This window comes from Lepidochelys kempii, chromosome 9 (assembly GCF_965140265.1).
Source record: "Lepidochelys kempii isolate rLepKem1 chromosome 9, rLepKem1.hap2, whole genome shotgun sequence".
Lineage (NCBI taxonomy): Eukaryota > Metazoa > Chordata > Testudines > Cheloniidae > Lepidochelys > Lepidochelys kempii.
Genome location: NC_133264.1, coordinates 54879556 through 54897477, shown reverse-complemented (window position 1 = coordinate 54897477; position 17922 = coordinate 54879556). Strand labels below are relative to the sequence as shown.

Below are 17922 nucleotides of genomic sequence, written 5' to 3'. Positions count from 1 at the left end.
ACTACAGAACATTTCTTTAATGGAGTTTCTCTTGGATGCCACCTGCAGTAATAGAATACATCCCAGAAAGAAAGCGGTTTGCATGCAACTCATGGAACCTCTTTCCCTACTGTTCATTCTGGGCCAAGCTGTCTTATTGTTCAGCAAAGGCATAAGAGGAGGGCAAGATTGTGTGCATCCCACATCACCAGCATGAGGGTACATGATGACAAAACTATTACACGTACTAGCTGAGATATGCAGTGGGAGAAATGTGCGTGTGTACAGTCCTTAATGCCAGCCTTGGGCTGTAACAAGACTAAGCTGCAGTTTCAGTAGCCAGTGGAGACCTCGGAGGGGGTGAAATCCAAGCGTGTGTGTTCCTCATCAATAGCATAAGCAGAGTTACTATGGGCAGGTCTACACTAGAAACTTTTGCTAGAATAGCAATGTGAGAGATGGGTGTGATTTTTTTTTTTTACAACATTTTTATACCAAGAGAAGCCCTAATGTAGACATAATTATATCAGCAAAAAAAAAATGCTTTTGTCGGTATAACTTATACCAGCTCCCTGAACAAAATAAACTATACCAGTAAAAGCATCCTTGACAGTATAAGCTGCATCTTAACTAGGAGAGTTTGCCAGTGTAGTTATACCAGCAAAGTTTTTATAATGTAGACTGGACACACATCTAGGGGGAGACCTGCAGGGAAGAAAACACATTGGAGAGTGGGAAGGGAATGCATTTTAGGTCTTGTTTATATTAGGAAATGTTACTGTGTTTAATCATGATTTTTAACAACACAGTTAGCCAACATAGACTGACCAGTGCTTTGCGGTCAGTGCAGACAACTCATGTTCAACAAGATGTTAGCTAGACTTCATGATTACTATGTCATCATATCAAACATGGTATGTCTTTGTCTATCCTGACCACAGTCATGGTCAGTTAACTCAACTGTTAAAAATGATTAAATGCTTTCTTAAACACCACACTTTCTAATGTAGACAAGGCCAAAGCGGTAAAGAGTGAAAACATAAGGACCGTGGGGAAGGGAAGCATGCATCCCTCATTCATCAACAGCCTAAGAACATAACAGTTGGGATGTCTGGTATAGGAAAATCTGCTGGGGTGGGGATATTGGAAAGTGTGGAGAAGGAGAAAAGTAGATTGCAGGGGGGTGAAGTAGGGAAGGGAGATGTAAGAGACAGAGATGCATGTTCTGTCCCCCATATCAACAACTTTAAGTGCACAGCAGAATTAAGCAGCTATACTGGCTGGTAGCAGATATTGGGGTGCAATGTGTGTCAGGGAATCATGGCCCTAAAGGTACAGCAAGATTAAACACTTATATGCTGTACAGTTAGAGATTTGTCGAGGTGCAGGATATACATGGGCTGGGGCAGGAGAAAAAGGGGAGGATAAAATTTGTGCAGCTGACAGGACAGGAAGAAACATGAGAGTCCCTCATCAAACATCTAAGAATGTAGCAGGACTAAACAGCTACACTGGTCAGTGGGAAACCTGCAAAGAGTGGAAGGCAGGGATAGGTGAGTATTTGGCAGTCTGAGGAGGGGAAAATGAGAAGGTGTATGTGCATCTGGGGATAGCTGTAACTTTCCATCTTAGGAGGATGGAGGACAGATGCAGCTCTGTGTATTTCTGTTGGATGGATAGGACAGGAGTTTGGCATGTCTAACTTCCTGTCTGGTTGGGGACAAAGAAAGGGGGCATCTGTCTAGTGGAGGAGAAAGGTGTGAGTCTATCTGTGTGAGGGTAGGGGTGAATGTGTGTCTGTGTGCAGGGGCCAGGACGGAATGGAGGTAGGTACATTTGTCTCTGCCCATGACAATGGAGAGGTAGAGGTGTGTGTGTTGGGGGCGGGGAGAGGGAGGCAGGGGTGTACCCAGAGGTAAGTGTAAGTGTGTCAGATTGTGGGAGATACATGTGTTCCTGTTAGGGGGTAGATGAACCTGTCTGTGTGTGAGGGGGGAGCGACAAGTGCACACCAGGTGTAGCTCTGCAAGGGGAGAGGAGTAGGTGAGTGTCTGTCTGGGGGGGGGGGCACAGAGAGTGTTTCGGGGGAGTGGGGAGGTGTTTGTCAAAGTGTGGCAGTAGGAAGGGACGAGAGGGGTGTGTGGAGGGGGAAAGGGAAGAAAGCGGATAGCTGCCTGTCCGGGGGGTGGGTGGGTAGATGGCTTTACCTGTGAAGGATAAGCAGGTGTGTGTCTGTCAGTCTGTGAAGGCAGATGTGGGTAGATGTCTGTCTATCGGGGAGATCTCTCAAGTTGGGACCAGAAAGGGGATCAGTGTCTGACTGTCGTCGGGGGAGGGCGATGAGTTAATGTCTGTCTGTCGGGGGGATGAGTCGGTGTCTGTCTGTACAGTCTGTCACTCAGTCAAGGGGTGGGGGAGAGGTCCGGGAAGGGGCGGCTCTGTGCCCCGCAATTCCAGCGGGAGCCGGGCTTGGCGGTCGGGGCGGGGGTACTGGGCCGGCTGAAGCGGCCGCTGTTACCTGTGGAAGGAGACGGCTCCTCTATGCACCTTCCCCTGCCGGTTAGAGCAATTCACCGCCGCGCAGCAGATCACCATCTCCGGCCGGTTGGCCCTTCCCCCCACTCCCCTCACCCCTCCCAACACAGGGGCCGAGGCCAGCCGTACAACAAGATGGCGGAGCCAGGTCACGTCAGCTGCCCCCCTTCCCTGGAACAGGGGTTTCAGTACGATGGTGCCGTCAACAAAGATGGCGACCACCATAAGGCCGCCGCCATTTTGGTCGAGGCACCGCCGTACACCACTATCTCCGCAGAGGAGAACTTCCTAGTACCCCTCTCTGTGCCCTCACTGGGTCTTTCTTTGAGGCGAGGGTTGGGCTTGTGGGGAGCGGATAGGAATGGGAGAATCGAGGGGTTCAAATGAAGCTCAACTGAGGCAGCCATGTTGGAAACAGGGGGCGGGGTTTTGCTGACCGTACTACATGATGGCGGCGCCCACGTATCACACCTGCTCCGGGTAGGTAAGGGTGGGGTTGGGCATAGGGCTGAGATCCGGTAATGGGCAAAGCATTTAAAGATCATTCCCTGCTCATTCCCCAACACTGGCTTCAGCCTGGTACCATATGACTCCACCTCACCTGAATTCTTCGTTCCGTACAGCAAAATGGCGGCCCCTCTATGGATGAGGAAGCCGTGCGGCGCAGCTGAACGCGGCGAGCTCCCCTCTCGACCTATCCCGACTGAGAAGCGCTGTGAGCCGCTCTCTGATTGGACGCGCTGGGCTCCTCGTCAGGCGCGGACGGGCTACGCTGCGGCCTGTGTGAGTATGTGGAGGAGGCAGTAGCTGCAGCCTACTTGGTCCTGGGGCTGGTTAGAGGCAGGAGTCACAGGATGGACGCAGGTGAGCGGCGGCGGGACCCTTGCCAGAGCTCTGGGCCGGCTCCGCCCCGCCGCTCGGCATGTCGGGCTGGCTGTGTCCCTGCTTCCCTGAGCGCCGGTGTTCTCCCCTAACCCACCACGGGGGAGTAAAGGTGGTGGTGTGTGTGGGAGGGAGGGAGGCCCTAGGGTGGGGTGTAGGCTGGTCAATCTCCCTTGATGGTTCCCTTGGTAGGGGTTGAGGGGAAGGTCGTGTAGGGATCTATGGGGTGGCTGGGGATCTCCAAGGCAGGAGGTGGGGGTAGTAGGGTGTGGAGGTGTGAGCTGGGGATCCCCAAGGCAGGGGTTAAGAGCTTGGGATCCCCAAGGTAGGGGATGTGCAGGTGGGGTCCCATACTGCGGTCCATTGTTCATTCAGGGCTAGTTGATCCCATCGTGATGCTTTCTCACATCTTGCTGCTAACTCACATTGAAAGTTAAAAATACTCTAGGTCATACACTTTACTTCTCTTCTATATAGGTTCTTATACCACACTTATCAATGTAGTAGCTGTAGACCAAGCTTACTACACACAGTAAGAGGCTCTTTGCATTACTACTTTCTCTCCTATAAGAGAATGCCTGTGTTTCATCCTCCCATCCACCTTTATTTCAGGGACTCCCTGTAACCTGATCCCTTCCCCATACAGGGGTTCTCTGTGACCCCCATTCCAACATGTCAGGGTTTCTGTGTGTACCCTCCTTTTCCAGGTCTCCCTGTTTTCTTTCTCACAACGTCAATATTTTAAGCTCAGTGGAGACATGGGCAAAGCTAAAATGAGGGCTACTGTTATGCTAGAATGTGTTCATCTCTGCTATCAACCTTGTATGCTCACGTGGGGAGAGATGTCCACAGGACAGTCTCTATTAAAATATGGTCCATGTTATGAAAAAGTTCTGCAGAACTTGGCATAGGATGTGTCAGGCATGATATGTATAAGATACCCCCTCAACCATGCACACTCCCTGGGCTCCCTGTGGCAATTAGAGGAAGGGGTGTGGCTTGCATTAGGAAGGTCACAAGATTTTCTCTTAAAGTGATGAGGAAAATGTAACTGTAGGAGAAAGACAGGAGGGATAGCATGTTGTCATGTAGCACCCTGATAACAAATCAGCAATGGACACTGTTACAACTTCAAAAAAAAACAATGAGTACTTGTGGCACCTTAGAGACTAACAAATTTATTTGGGCATAAGCTTTTGTGAGCTAAAACCCACTTCATCGGATGTATGCAGTGGATAATTGCCCACCTTAATTAATTGGTCTCATTACAGTTGTTATGGCAACACCCATTTTTTCATGTTCTCTGTGTATATATGTCTTCCTATTGTATTTTCCACTGCATGCATCCGATGAAATGGGTTTTAGCCCACGAAAGCTTATGCCCAAATAAATGTTAGTCTCTAAGGTGCCAGAAGTACTCCTCAGTTTTTTGGTGATACAGGCTACCACTCTGAAACCTGCTACAACTTCAAACACACTGCAGATCCTTGATACGTTGTCTGTTTCTGACAGAGTCCTAAGGTTTGGCTTTTATATTTGGCAACACTTACATAACTTTTTATGCCAACAAAGTGCCTTGAATTGAAACAGAACACTGTCCTCCTCCACAACCCCACGTTGTACATGGCAGTTTGGGAAAGGCTGAGTGTATGCATGGAGTGGGAATAGTCTGCTCCTGTTAGGAATGGTTCAGCATTTGAAATTAACTTGGTCAATCATCAGTACCACTCCCTGGAAGCAGCATTTCTTGTTCCACAGGACACCCTTCTTTCTTCTGCAGCTTGGGGTGTGTGTGGCCTGATGCATGCCATAGAGTATACTGGCTTACAGACTTCAGAAAAGTTTCCTCCTTCCAATTTTCTCTAGTTTCTTTTGTAATTGGGATAACGGAAAAGGGCACCTCACTGCTTCAGTGATGCTGGCTTGACTGCCCTGGATGTGGAAATTCACTGTATAGCAAGAGCAATTGGCTATACAGTCTTTCTCTGCTGTCCTGGTACTATTTTTGCAGCCCTGTTGTGGAGATACCACTTCCAGAGTGAAATGGTTGGTTGCTCTCCATGACTGTTCATTTCTTGCCTTCTCTGCTCAGAATGCCAACAAGGAAGACAATTAAGGCCAATTGCAGTAGTGGTTTTTGATATGGACAAGTATCCATTAGGAAATGAACTAACTCTTTGCAAAGAATCATCTGACCGCCATGGTAGAGTGGTAATTTTGATCCCTTCTTTTTAGGGCCACATGTAAGCCACTGACCCATTGGTGAAGGACTCCATATCCAACTCTGATTAATACTCTCCTGACATTCAGCCTCTGCTTATTTTCCACCTTGGACCCAGAACTCCTGTGCTCCAGGGCTTCTGCCACCTTTATTTTTCTTCCTCAGTGCTAGTAGTATTACAACCAGAGTTCTACAGCTGTAGGTATCAAACTGGCTTCCAGTCAGGCTCCCTGACCAGTGCATCATTGCACATAAAATCACAATATTTGGTTGCATTTAGCCTACTGTGCCTGTTGACTGGAAACAAGATGAATTAACTGAATTTTTCCACTGAATGCATCCGATGAAGTGAGCTGTAGCTCATGAAAGCTTATGCTCAAATAAATGTGTTAGTCTCTAAGGTGCCACAAGTCCTCCTTTTCTTTTTGCGAATACAGACTAACACGGCTGCTACTCTGAAATGTTCATGTATGTTTTCCCATTCTTCTCATACTCTCAAATAGCAGAACTGTTTTGTTCAAATGTAATATTTGCCTTTGGGTGTATACCAGGTCTGGAGAATTTCAGCCCAATGGGTGGAACTTTTGGGAAGTTATGATCACCTGAAAATGGGGTTTATAGTGAAAATACTCTGGTAACCTTAAATATACCTGGAGCGCTAGTGTGCCCATTATGATGTGCCATAATTATACTCACTAAGAACCATAACTTTGACTGTCTTGACTCCTTTGCATGTAAATTCTTGACTGCTGTTGAATGGATGTCATGTCTCACATTTGATTACCTGTGTTTTCTTTCTTAATAAGCAAGAGACGTGCTGGTGTATCTGACTGACATCTGTTGAGTGTGCAGTCTGAGGTTCCAATTGTGTGGCTGGATCTCCATGGGTGAACCCCTGCATCTTCAGAGAGCCCAGTTGAGGCTCCATGCCAATGTAGGGAACTGTGTGCACAGATCCAGTTGCGGGAGTGGGGCCTTGGAGCTCTCATCCTCGGCGTGCATAGTGACTGTGTTCAGATCAAATTTTGTGTGCTCTGAGGCTTTGGATTCCCTGAGCACACTGAGTTCTGTAGTGTGCAGCTTGGGAATCCAGTAGACCTGCTTAGCCTCTTCCCATGGCAGCTTTCATTGAATCAGAGCAGGCCCAGCAGGTCCCTCACTCACCAGTCTGCCAGCTTCAAATCACGTGGCCCTTGTAGAATAGAAAGTTGCAGAACATGTGAAATTTGAATTGAATGTTGATTGGAAATTCAATTAAGTGTGGGGGCAAAAGGGAGAGGGATGACTTTCCAGGGTGCAGGTTGGTTCCAGAGCAGCCCTGAGTAAGAAGGACCCTCTAGGCAAAGTTTAACTTGGCCATCTGAACCAGCTAGCATGCAGTGTTCGAGATATATGGGAAGTGGTGTATATTGCTGACTGAAAGGGGGACAAAGTGGAGAGTCATGTATTATGTAAATACAGTCCCCGTCTTTCCAATTTACTTAAACAAGTATTTTCACTGAGTGTTTAATCCATGGCAAGTTTGAAAATCTAAAAATAAGCCATCTTTGAGTAATGAGCTCTAAAACTTGTCTGAAAAGTGTTTTAAAATAAAAAAATGTTAAGACTATCTCAAGCGACCGCACAGAGTTATGCGAAACTTAATAATAAATCCACCTTTGGGTGGCAAATAAGCCTGTGAATCGGGGGGGATGGGGGAGCCAGGGGAGAAGGTTATTTTTGACTCAAAAATACAGGCTTATGAAAATACCATCTGTCAGAAATAGCACCAAACACACAAGGACTTCATGCTATCAATGCTTGTCTGTCTACACAATTATCAATTGGTTGTAGTAAGGAGAAGGTGAAAGAAGATAAACCAAAGTGTGGACTGTTGGTGGTTCCTGAAAATCTGCCTTGTTACATGGGTCTGGCTCTAATCCTGGCTGCTACATCATATTAATATTTTCCTATTGAAAGAATTGCTGTGCTTGCAGGGGAGATGTAGCCAATGGGAAGAGGAGACCATTATCTTTATTAAGATGTGGTCCATACTGTGAAAAAGTTTGAGAACTTTGGTACAGGTAATCTACTTGCTTGTCTGTCCAATCAGGTGTTAATTTGGAATTAGTCCCCCATTTATGTTGACAGGGCCCCATTCCTCAAAGAAAACTACAGTTTAACCCAGTGATGGCAGTTTTCTGCTGCTTTTGTTTTCCCTTTGACACTCAAATCATGCTATTCCCAGTTAGAAAGACCGGGGGGGGGGCAGAAGATCTAAGTGAGATCTGTGGGGTCTCATTGACAAAAACATCTTGTTTGTCTTGTTTTTCTGAATGTAATATAGATTAACCTACATGGCTAAAAGGAAGAGTAGAATCTCTTTGTGACCCTCTGTGTGCTAATATATTTTTTTAGCACAAACTGTAGAGGAGTTATTGACCACACCTGTAAAACTGGGATAACACTTAGCAAGGCTGACGGCTTCTCTACACAGTGGTGTTCACAAATATCTATTATGCTTTAAATTCATAACCTAACTTAATCCAAACTAACCTTCAAGTGTAGGCAAGCCCTACATGCACTGGTGATAGCACCAATTTCTAAGTTCAGGAAAAACTGAATTTATGTATACAGAATTCTACTCATGAAATTAGAATGAAGGACAATGAAATCAGCAGCACAGATGGTGACTGAGAAATGGCTGCTGAGTCACACCAGAAAGCTAAGAGATTACACCCCCAGTTAGAGGGAAATGGAGTGTGCTGTGTGTTGTTCATGTCAGCTGTATCACTGGGTAATGTATTGAATCTTGTGTCAGCTAAAATAGCTGCTGAGAATATCTTGTCTGTATAGCATAACTAAATAAAGCTGTTACAATTTGATGTGTAGCTTGCTCAGGTTTATTCAAGAATAACGTGCAAGTAAAAAGTGATTTGAACTGAATCTTCTGACAGTTTTATTAGGAACATTTTCCTTGGAGCTCATTCCCAAGGCACATAGTGGAGCCCTGTTTCCACTAAAACATTGCGTAGAAGCTCCCAACATCTTGCCTATCCACTCCTGTGGAGAGGACCACAGCCCTGATTAGGAACGCCTTGCAATAGACTACACTGCTGGATTGTTTTGTAATGTGCAATCAGAGCTGGATACTTATATTAGAAAAGACAGATGTTGAAGTATTGAGCAAGGTCATGTTTTGAAGGAAACTAGTAGAGTGGATCATGTACAAGCCTGCAACCTCTAGATTGGATGCCTCAGCATAGCTCCCATTGTTTCCCGTGACTTATTGTGTGACATGCATAAAGAACATCTCGCCTTTTCCCCCACCCTGCAAACTTTTTTTTTTTGAGCAAAGACCTTTGCATGTTTGATTCTAATGAGGGAGCAATTTTTAGAACCCTCAGAAGGGACTGACTGTCTTTGAGAGGGATATTTAGTATCCATGTTAATTTAATCCTAGGCTTCTCCCTGCACCACCAAAAAACATTTACTCTGGGAAGAAGGGACTTGTTTGTTAATAACAAACCTGGAAATTCCAGAAGGATATTAAACCTCCTACTTCAAGGTTTAAACAAATCTCAAATTATTAGAGACCAGGTTGAGACCTGTGTTGGGAAGGGGCAGATTATCCCACATCTGCCTGTTGCAGGGTTCTTACACTTCCCTCTGAAGCAGCTGATACTGGCCACTGTCAGAGACAGGGTACTGGACTAGATCAGACCCAAGATCCATCAAGTTTGGCAATTCCTGTGTTTTGGTTCAATCCTGAGCTTTTCCTCACTGATGTGAATTTTTTCACAGTTGCTGATTTCATCAAAGCACTGTGGTCTAATGGGTAGAGCATGGGATTGAGACTCAGGAGACCTGCGTTCTGTTCCTGACTCTATTAATAGCCCGACTGGGTGACATTAGGCAACTCATTTCCCCACTCTGTGCCTCAGTTTCCCCATTTGTAAAATGGGAATGATACTGAGCACCTTTATAAAGTGCTTTGAGATCAACTCATGAAATGCATTATATAAGAGTTAGGTGGTATTTATTATTGTGATCAGTAGAGCTCTTATCAGAGCTCAGACCAGCTGCTCAACATGTAGGCATGTTACTATAACATTGGAATTGTGAAGTGATCTGTCCTGTATTATTATATCTTACGTTATTTTAAACCGGAAAAAAAAAAACCACAATGCATGTGTTTTCTGTTTCTCACCAGCTACTCTGACCTATGATACTCTCAGGTTTGAGTATGAAGACTTCCCTGAGACCAAAGACCCTGTTTGGATACTGGGGAGAACATACAGTGTGTTCACAGGTACTTCACTCACATGCTAGTACTTACACAGTGCTTTTCAGGGCTTGAGGGCTTTACATACATCTAACCATCCCATGTAGTGTTTTGAACTCTTATGTGATCCCAGCTTTTTCTAAATAGCATCCTGCAGAAGTGTAGCCCCTGCTTGCTAGTGCAGTTGTGTGTTCCCCTGCATGTTGTCAGGATAGCCTTTCCTGCTGCCCTCAGACACTCCTACTGCATTTTTGGAGAAAATTGTCTTTTTTTTTTTTTTGGCTACAGGGGTTGTAGAACACCCTCTCCTTCCGCTTTCCTGCCTGGAGATACAGGGTTGTGATGCTTAAAGCTAGGGAAGACTAACACTGGAAAGGAGAGACTGAAGTAGCAAAGACTGTTTCCCCCAAACATGGCCCTGTTTTTTCTTCCCAGGCCTCTCCTGCCCTGTAGGCCGGATCTTTGACTGGTCTTCGTGCAATAGTCCCCTGCTCCTGTCAAGCCAGGCACTTTCATCAGTGAAAGTTATTAAGGGGTGGGATTTAGGTAGGGTTGATGCCTTTCTCAGGGATGTCACATATGTGTGTTTGTTTATTTCTGAAAATCCTTCAGAGAAGGAGGAGATCCTGTTGGATGTGACCTCTCGGTTTTGGTTCACATACAGAAAGAACTTTCCTGCCATTGGTAAGTAGCACAGATACAGTTAAGAAAATAACTATACTGTAAAGGAGTCTGGCTTGTCTCTTAGGGCCTGACCCAATGGGAGCATTGCCACTGACCTCACTAGGCTTTGGATCTGTACAGGGTGCCATCTCATGAGAAATAAGCATCTGAAGTGCAGTGGATTGGCAGTAAAGTACTGGAGTGCTTTCAGAAAACACCATTTTAAAGAGAGACCTGAACTGTGAACAACGACCTACTGCAGTGCTAACGTAGCTTCCCAAGGCGTGAGCAGAGCACCTGTCAAAGTCACTGCATTTAGCACCTATCCCTGGCCTCTTAGTAACATTTGGTTACATCTTGGGCAGTGATGGATGTGGAGGAAGTGTACTACTTTGCCATAAGAGGGAAGTGGAAGGTCCAGTGGTTAGGGTGCTAGCTTGGGACTCAGGAGAAACAGGTTCAATTCCTTGCTCTTCCACAGACTCCCTATATGTCCTTGGCCATCTCAGCCTCTCTCTGCCTCAGTTCCCTACCTGTACAATGTTGAGAATAGCACTGCCCTGCCTCACCAGGGTGTTGTGAGGATAATTCCATTAAAGACTGAGGTGCTCATATACTCCATTAACAGGGGCCAGATAAACACCACTCTAGGCAATGCCAAATTGGTGTCCTGAGCCCCTTTTGTTAGGCAACCCTGCAGTGTTGCTTTTAAATGGTAATCCAGACTTCCAGAAAGGGCAGGTAGCTAGCATTAATTTTGTAGGTGATTTTTCTGGATAAAATTATCTTAAATCCTTCCAATAACTGAAGCAATTTACTCTTCTTATAAGCAGGGTGGATTTGATTTAAATCTCTAGTCAGGAAGACTCTATTTAATCATGGATTTCTACATAAAAGTGCATTCTTGTTGTTGTTTGATTATTTAATTTACCAAAGGTAATTGAAGTAGTTCACCTCCCAGTGACTTCATAAATATCTATCTCCAATTCAACAGGTTAATCATGAATATTTGGAGGATTTCCTTGCCATGCTGTATTAGGAGGAGAACATCACCAGACAGACACTTAAATTGTTTTATTTAACTAAAACAACAACATTATGTATTCTGGATTTTTTTCTTCAACAGCAAACATAATAATTTAACAAAACAAGCCTATGAATTTTTGAATTTAGTTAAACATTCAAGTTTTTTAAAATTAGGTTTGTTTTTTGTTAAAATGGTTTTTAACTAAAATAGTTAAATCGACTGTCAGCAAGGTCAACATGAGAAATTTAAAATATTGGCTTCTGCAGCTAACTCAGTTGTCTTCACCTTCATTTTCCTGTTTGTTCATAATCTGGAAAAGAAAATCAAGCTTTCCTGCTTTTTCAGGTCCCAAACGATTTCTCAATTTGGAATGAATTAATCCAAGGGAAGAAAATATTCTTTCTACACCAACAGAAGAAGCTAGTGCTGTTAAAAGTGAGATTATCACTTCAGCAGTCTCTGAATCCAAGTGCTTAAGTGACTTCCATCAGTTCACTGGTGTGACTTTCTTTAAAACATCAACAAACATATTTCTTGAATAGTTCATCCTTAGCTCTGAAGTTTATTATAATTGGCATTATGGAGGGATGATTGCTAGATGTCCATGTCATAGCCATCTCCCCTTCATCAGCAGTTAAGGTTTGACCCTGGTACCGAATATTGAGAATACTTTCAAGAAAACGAGCTGGAGATGGTGCTTGTCCCATTCATTTTTTAATGCTTGTAATTTAACTCTGTCATTGCATATGTCTCTTTAAGATCTCACTCAGTTTCTTCCAAATTTCAACAGCGTCAGCAATAAAACATCTATTTCCCTGCATTTTGTTCAAGGCTACAGAAATAGGCTTCAGGGTACTCAGCATGTGTTCAACATTTCTGTTAAGCCCAACATTGAGAACTTTGGCTGTGACAGTGCCATCTATTTTTTCCACAAATGGTCATCAGATTAGGCCAGTTCTTGATATAATGCTCAAAACAGTCCACTACTGAGTTCCATCACACATCTTGTGGGAGAGTTAGCTTGGTTCCTCCCACTTTTTTCAGAGCAGCTGCTGCAAAGTGGTGTTACGGAAGTATTTTGCAATTTCAACAACATTAGCCTTTATTTCTGGAACACTGAAGTCTTTGGCTAGGAGATGCGTCAAATGAGCACTGCAACCGTATGTTGTTAGCTTGGGACTCTCTTCACTCTCTTGGATACATTTGCAGCATTGTCTGTGACCAAGCTACATACTAGACATTTGAATTGTTTTTCAGTTTGTTATAGCTTTTACTGCTACTTCCTGTAAGTATTCTGCTGTGTGTGCATTTCCGGATGTATCAATTGTTTCCGTAGGGAAGACATTCCCTTCTTCTGTTGTCACACAAGCACATACAATAGGATCATTGTGGACATTGCTCCACCCATCAAGACTAAGGTTACCAATTTTACCCTCTAGACCTTTTGCACACTGCTCAGTTTCTCTTTCATACACTTTATCCAGCAATTTGCCTGCAACATCTATTCTGTTGGGTGGACTGTATTGGGTTTTAATGGCTGAACCATGTTAATGAAGTGTGGTTTCTCAATCATACGGAAAGGAGAGTTTGTTGCATAAACAAACTGGGCAATTTTTTCATCAATTACCACTCTTTGTAATCTGTTGGTTCTTATCACAAATTTATTTGTGGTTGTTTCTGGATGATGGAGATCTTTTTCTTTTTGCTACAGGTGATATACTGTGGCTATGTGACATACATGATGTGACTGAAACGCTATCATTGGCTATCCTGAAACTTTAGAAAATGATGGTGTTTTTGAAGGTGGATAGTCTTCAGAATCCTGTATGTTGAGGATGGATTCTCCTAAACAAAATAAATCAATGCAGCTATTTAATTATTATTACCGTACTGCTCAGTTAGTATTACTCGTTGCATTAGCTGACACTCAGTACTACTTTAAAGGTGAAATCGTAAAAGGAAGGTTTTCCTATTTCAGCTATTTTTTATCCCAACTGCATCTAAAATGATAGTAAAATAGAGTAACAACTACATTTTTTGCTCAAACATGAGAATTCAAGACTAGTCCAGAAGGAAGATACGCAGTGCTTAAGAAAGAAGTATGAAATAAAAAAGTTGACCAACCTGAAGATCCTGCATGTTCAGACATGTTGCTTTCATCATCTTCAATGCAGCTTCCTCCTGGGAAGGAACACTTCTCATGAAGTTGTTTCATTCGGGCAACCAGGTCTTGCATTTCTTCGTTGCATTTTGCACACATGCCTGTTTTACCCACAGGTAGAGAACATCATTAAAATATTCCCAAAGTGGGTCTCTTTTACAGCCTGCTCCCATTATAGGCTCTCCCTTCTAGTGAGACAATGGTATGGGAGATCTCAAATCAATGAAGGATACACTCAGAAAGATCTCAAGACTTCTGGAATATGCTGCTCAAACAGTTTCACTTTTGTTTCTACTGCCTGTCCTTCCCTTCTCACATTTATCTCCAGACTTTTTCTCCTTGTCCAGATCTATTCTGCCCCAACAGTCTTCTATTCATTGAAGTTTTTGAAACTTTGCACTTTTAGAGAGAGAGGTAAGGGATTGACTCTGTGTACACAAATTTGCAGAGGGACAATAGGGTTGAGGTCTGTTATGTCTCACCTCTGTTTATTTATTTACTTATTTAAAACCATTTTTGCTGTTAACAAGCATGTTATCTCTGGAGACACAAATCCACAGTTTGAGAACTGCAACACTAAGCATCTCTGATGGTATCTTCTAAACTAAGCACTGAATCCCATTGGGTAGATAGAAAGATTAACCTCAATAATCTATACAGAAACCCCTGGAACCACATAAGATTGGGTCCCTAATCCATGAACTATTGGAACTCATTTACAAAACGTTTCTTAAACATTACATGACTATATTGTCTCATACTATAGAATTAGAATTTATAATCCCTATTCCATGATGAGATATGTTATAGCTCAAAGATACCTTAATTAAAACTATCTTTAGATCAGATTTTTTTGATAAAATGCTTTTTGAGGAAAAAAACTATTTTATTTTTTTTAAAAAAAATCATTTATTTTTATCCATCCTGTTAAGTTCTTATCAATCCCTACAAATACAGTATTGGGTTATTTCCACTTCATAGAGAGTTGAATACTCCAAATTTAACTGGTAGGATAGAATAGTTAATGCTTGATGCACTTGCTCTAACTAAATTTTTCTCCTGGAAATAAGGCAACTATTGATACAATTGATAAACAAAGATGTATGTAGGAGACTCTTTCCCTTGCTGGAAGAAAGGAAGAATTCTTGTGCTTAACACAAAATGAAGTAATACAATCTATTGTACTCAAACTGAAGCAAAGAGCTGAGATAAAAGCTAGAGGTGGAATAAAGAAATTGCACCTTAAAGCATCTACCATGGAATTGTGTATAACATACTAGGAATATGTGCAAACAGGGGATGAACTGTAGTGATAGAATGAAAATTTTCCTCTGGATCAATGGCTAGTTTTCATGGGTCCTCTTCCTGAAGATGATTCTGCTATTTTCTTCTTGTGCAATTTTATACATAAAAATTGGATAGAAATCCGAGGACAATTTAATACAGGCTAGCTGGTTGCATTGAAGCTAAGGCTACATCTACACTAGAAACTTCAAAGCGCTGCTGCGGGAGCGTTTTGAAGTGTGTGTGTGTGGTCCTGCGTGAGTGCTGGGAGAGAGCTCTCCCAGTGTTACTGGTAACCCACCTCCTTGAGGGGAATAGCTCTGAGTGCTGGGAGTCTGTCCACACTAGCACTTTAAAGCGCTCAAACTTGCTTTTCACCCCCCCTGAGCCAGCAAGTTAGAGCGCTATAAAATGTAAGTGTAGACAAGCCGTTAGACTGATTCCTGGGGGTTAACATTGACTGAGTACATAGGTTAACTCCTTTCACTTCTATGTCTACACTAGGGAAAAGGTTGAGGTTAGATCAGGGTTAGCTAATGTTTTAGCAAGTCTCAATCTGATCTCAACCTCTCTGTGTAAATTAAACACACCCTAGATGAACTTAACTTGTTCCCCTGAACTCAGTGTAGTTGTAGCTGTAGCTGTGTCGGTCTCAAGATATTAGAGACAAAAGGAGTGTGAGGTAATGTTTGTTGTTGGACCAACTTCTGTTGAGGGGGAGAGAGACAAGCTTTCGAGCCACATAGAGCTCTTCTGCAGGTCTGGGAAAGGTACTCCACGTGTTGCAGCTAAATGCAAGGTGGAACAGGTCGTTTAGTGTAAGTAGTTAGCACGTTCTAAGGGACCGTTTTAAAGTAGAGTGGCCCCGTTAACACCTCTGCAGTCACAGAACCAAAAATGGGGTTAGTGGGTTACAGATTGTTGTAATAAGCCATAAATCCAGTTTGTTCAGTCCATGATTTTTAGTGTCTAGCAGAGTTATGAATTTAAGATCCCAGGCTCATCTTTTGCAAGTGTTTGTGCAGGTTTCCTTTGATAGGTCAGATATAGAGTGATTGATCACATTGTGAAAAGTGTTCACCCACAGGTGATAGGGTGTTTGTCTTATTTTCCAGTCTGAGTTCATTCGAGAGTGTACGGATTGATTTCACCCACATGGTGGTGGTTGGGGCATTTAGTGTACTGGATGAGGTATACCACATGTTGTGATAGGTGTGTGTAGGATCCATGGGTCTTGAAAGATAATGTTGGGGGGTGGGTGTTGATCTTTTTAGCTGTGGACCTATGTCTGCAGATATTGCATCTGTTCTGGCAGGGGATGGTGCCGCTTTGAGTTGGTATGTTGTGGTCTGTGGGGAGCTTGCTTCTGATGAGCTTGGAGAGTTTGGGGGGTTGTTTGAATGCCAGAATAGGGGTTCAGGAGATTTCTTTCAGGATGGGATCCCCACTGAGTATGGGTTGTAGTAGGATACCCCATATGAGTTTCAGTATGGGGTAGTAGGCAATACTAGGGGGTTTATTTCTGTATTGAAGCAGGTTATCTCCTGGGTATTTAGGTGGCCCATTCCATGATGCAATCTACTTCTCTGGTGGAAAATCCTTGTTTGGTGAAGGCAGTTTTAAGTGTGTTAAGGTGTATATCCCGGACTTTCTCCTCCAAGCATATTCTGTGGTATCTGAGTGTCTGGCTGTAGATAACGGATTTCTTGGTGTATTAAGGGTGGTCATTGGATCTATGAAGGTAGGTGTGGTGATCTGTGGGTTTCTTGTGTGGTTGTCTGTAGGATTCCCTTACTGAAGCTGGTTGGTATTTAGGAAGTTGATACTAATGTGGGAGTGTTCCAGAAAGAGTTTAATGGACATGTGGTGGTGGTTGAAGCCGTGGTGGGAAATCTATAAGGGAGTTTAAGCCATCTGTCCAGAAGATGAGAAGATCCTTAATTTTTATGTCATCGGTTTCGTGGTACATTTGTCAAGACATTTTTCTTCAAGGTAGCTCGTGAAGGGGTTGGCATATTGGGGAGCCATCCTAGTACCCAGGGCTGCTCCCATGGTTTGGAGAAAGTGTGTGTTTGTTGAATGTAAAATTGATATGGGTGAGGATGGAATGAATGAGTTTGGCGATGTGTTTGGGGTGGATATCTAAGGGTTGTCCATTGTCTTGTAAATATTTGAGGTAGGCAGCTATGCCGTCATTGTGAGGGATGTTGCATAGGGAAATGACATCCATGGTGGTGAGGATGGTGTTCTGAGGGCGGTTGTTAATGTTGTGGAGGAAGTCTGTGTGTCGAGGAAGCTGGTCTTTTGTTTGAGTGGTTTGAGGATGGTTTATGAGTCCCAGTATTCCTTCAGTAAGAGTGTTGTGACCAGATATGATGGATCTGTCTGGATTCCCTTGTTTGTGTATCTTAGAAAGGATGTAGAAGCTCCCTGGGGTGAGTTCCTGGGGATGAAGTTGTAGAGTTTCTCTTGAAGTTGTTTGGGGAAGGATTTGAAGATATCCCTAAGTTCCCGGGTAAATCATGGTGTGGGGTCGTCTTTCAGTTCTTTATAGTAGGTGGTGCTGGAGAGTTGTCAGTTGGCCTCATCAATGACCTCATGGTTGAGGACTACCATGGCACCGCCTTCATCTGCTGGCTTGATCTCTATCTTGTGGTTAGATTTTACGGACTTTATGGGTGTCCTCTTAGTAATGGAGAGATTACGGTGGATGTGATGTTTAAGGATTTTTGCAGTCAATTTTTTTCCCCTAAAGCAATCAATGTAATGATCACGAGTGCAGTTTCATCCGCTCTGTGGTGCCCACTCAGATCATTTTTTTTTCTTATGATTGTTGGTGGGGATGTGGTCATTGTGAGTGGTGTCATTGTTGTGAAAGAATTCTTTGAGGCAGAGACGGTAGAAGA

General features: G+C 43.5%; 3 protein-coding genes across 11 annotated transcripts in view; 1 reads left to right on the top strand and 2 right to left on the bottom strand.

Moving 5' to 3' along the window:
* The window catches only part of THAP4 (THAP domain containing 4), a 52071-nt gene extending 48942 nt beyond the window's left edge, over positions 1–3129 (bottom strand). For 2 of the 5 annotated variants that reach the window (XR_012160853.1, XM_073360416.1), the window contains exon 1: positions 572–1225. Coding sequence is in view for 3 of the 5 variants with exons in the window: in XM_073360416.1 (XP_073216517.1) it covers positions 572–604 (33 nt within the window). In the remaining 2 variants the exon portion in view is untranslated. Of the gene's footprint in view, positions 1–571; positions 1230–2497; positions 2667–3115 lie in introns of those variants that run through there. The other 3 variants (XM_073360419.1, XM_073360417.1, XM_073360418.1) reach the window with 3 other exon arrangements.
* Positions 3130–3237: 108 nt separating this feature from the next.
* ATG4B (autophagy related 4B cysteine peptidase) overlaps positions 3238–17922 on the top strand; it is a 45281-nt gene continuing 30596 nt past the window's right edge. For 2 of the 5 annotated variants that reach the window (XM_073360424.1, XM_073360420.1), the window contains exons 1-3: positions 3272–3378; positions 9810–9908; positions 10494–10565. In XM_073360424.1, the coding sequence (XP_073216525.1) occupies positions 3369–3378; positions 9810–9908; positions 10494–10565 (181 nt within the window). In that variant the 5' untranslated portion in view covers positions 3272–3368. Of the gene's footprint in view, positions 3379–9809; positions 9909–10493; positions 10566–17922 lie in introns of all 5 variants that reach the window. The other 3 variants (XM_073360423.1, XM_073360421.1, XM_073360422.1) reach the window with 3 other exon arrangements.
* The window catches only part of DTYMK (deoxythymidylate kinase), a 56991-nt gene continuing 51842 nt past the window's right edge, over positions 12774–17922 (bottom strand). The window contains exons 5-6 of the transcript XR_012160854.1: positions 13696–13833; positions 12774–13416 (exon numbers count right to left, since the gene is read on the bottom strand). The gene's annotated coding sequence lies outside the window, so the exon portion shown is untranslated. The remainder of the gene's footprint in view (positions 13417–13695; positions 13834–17922) is intronic.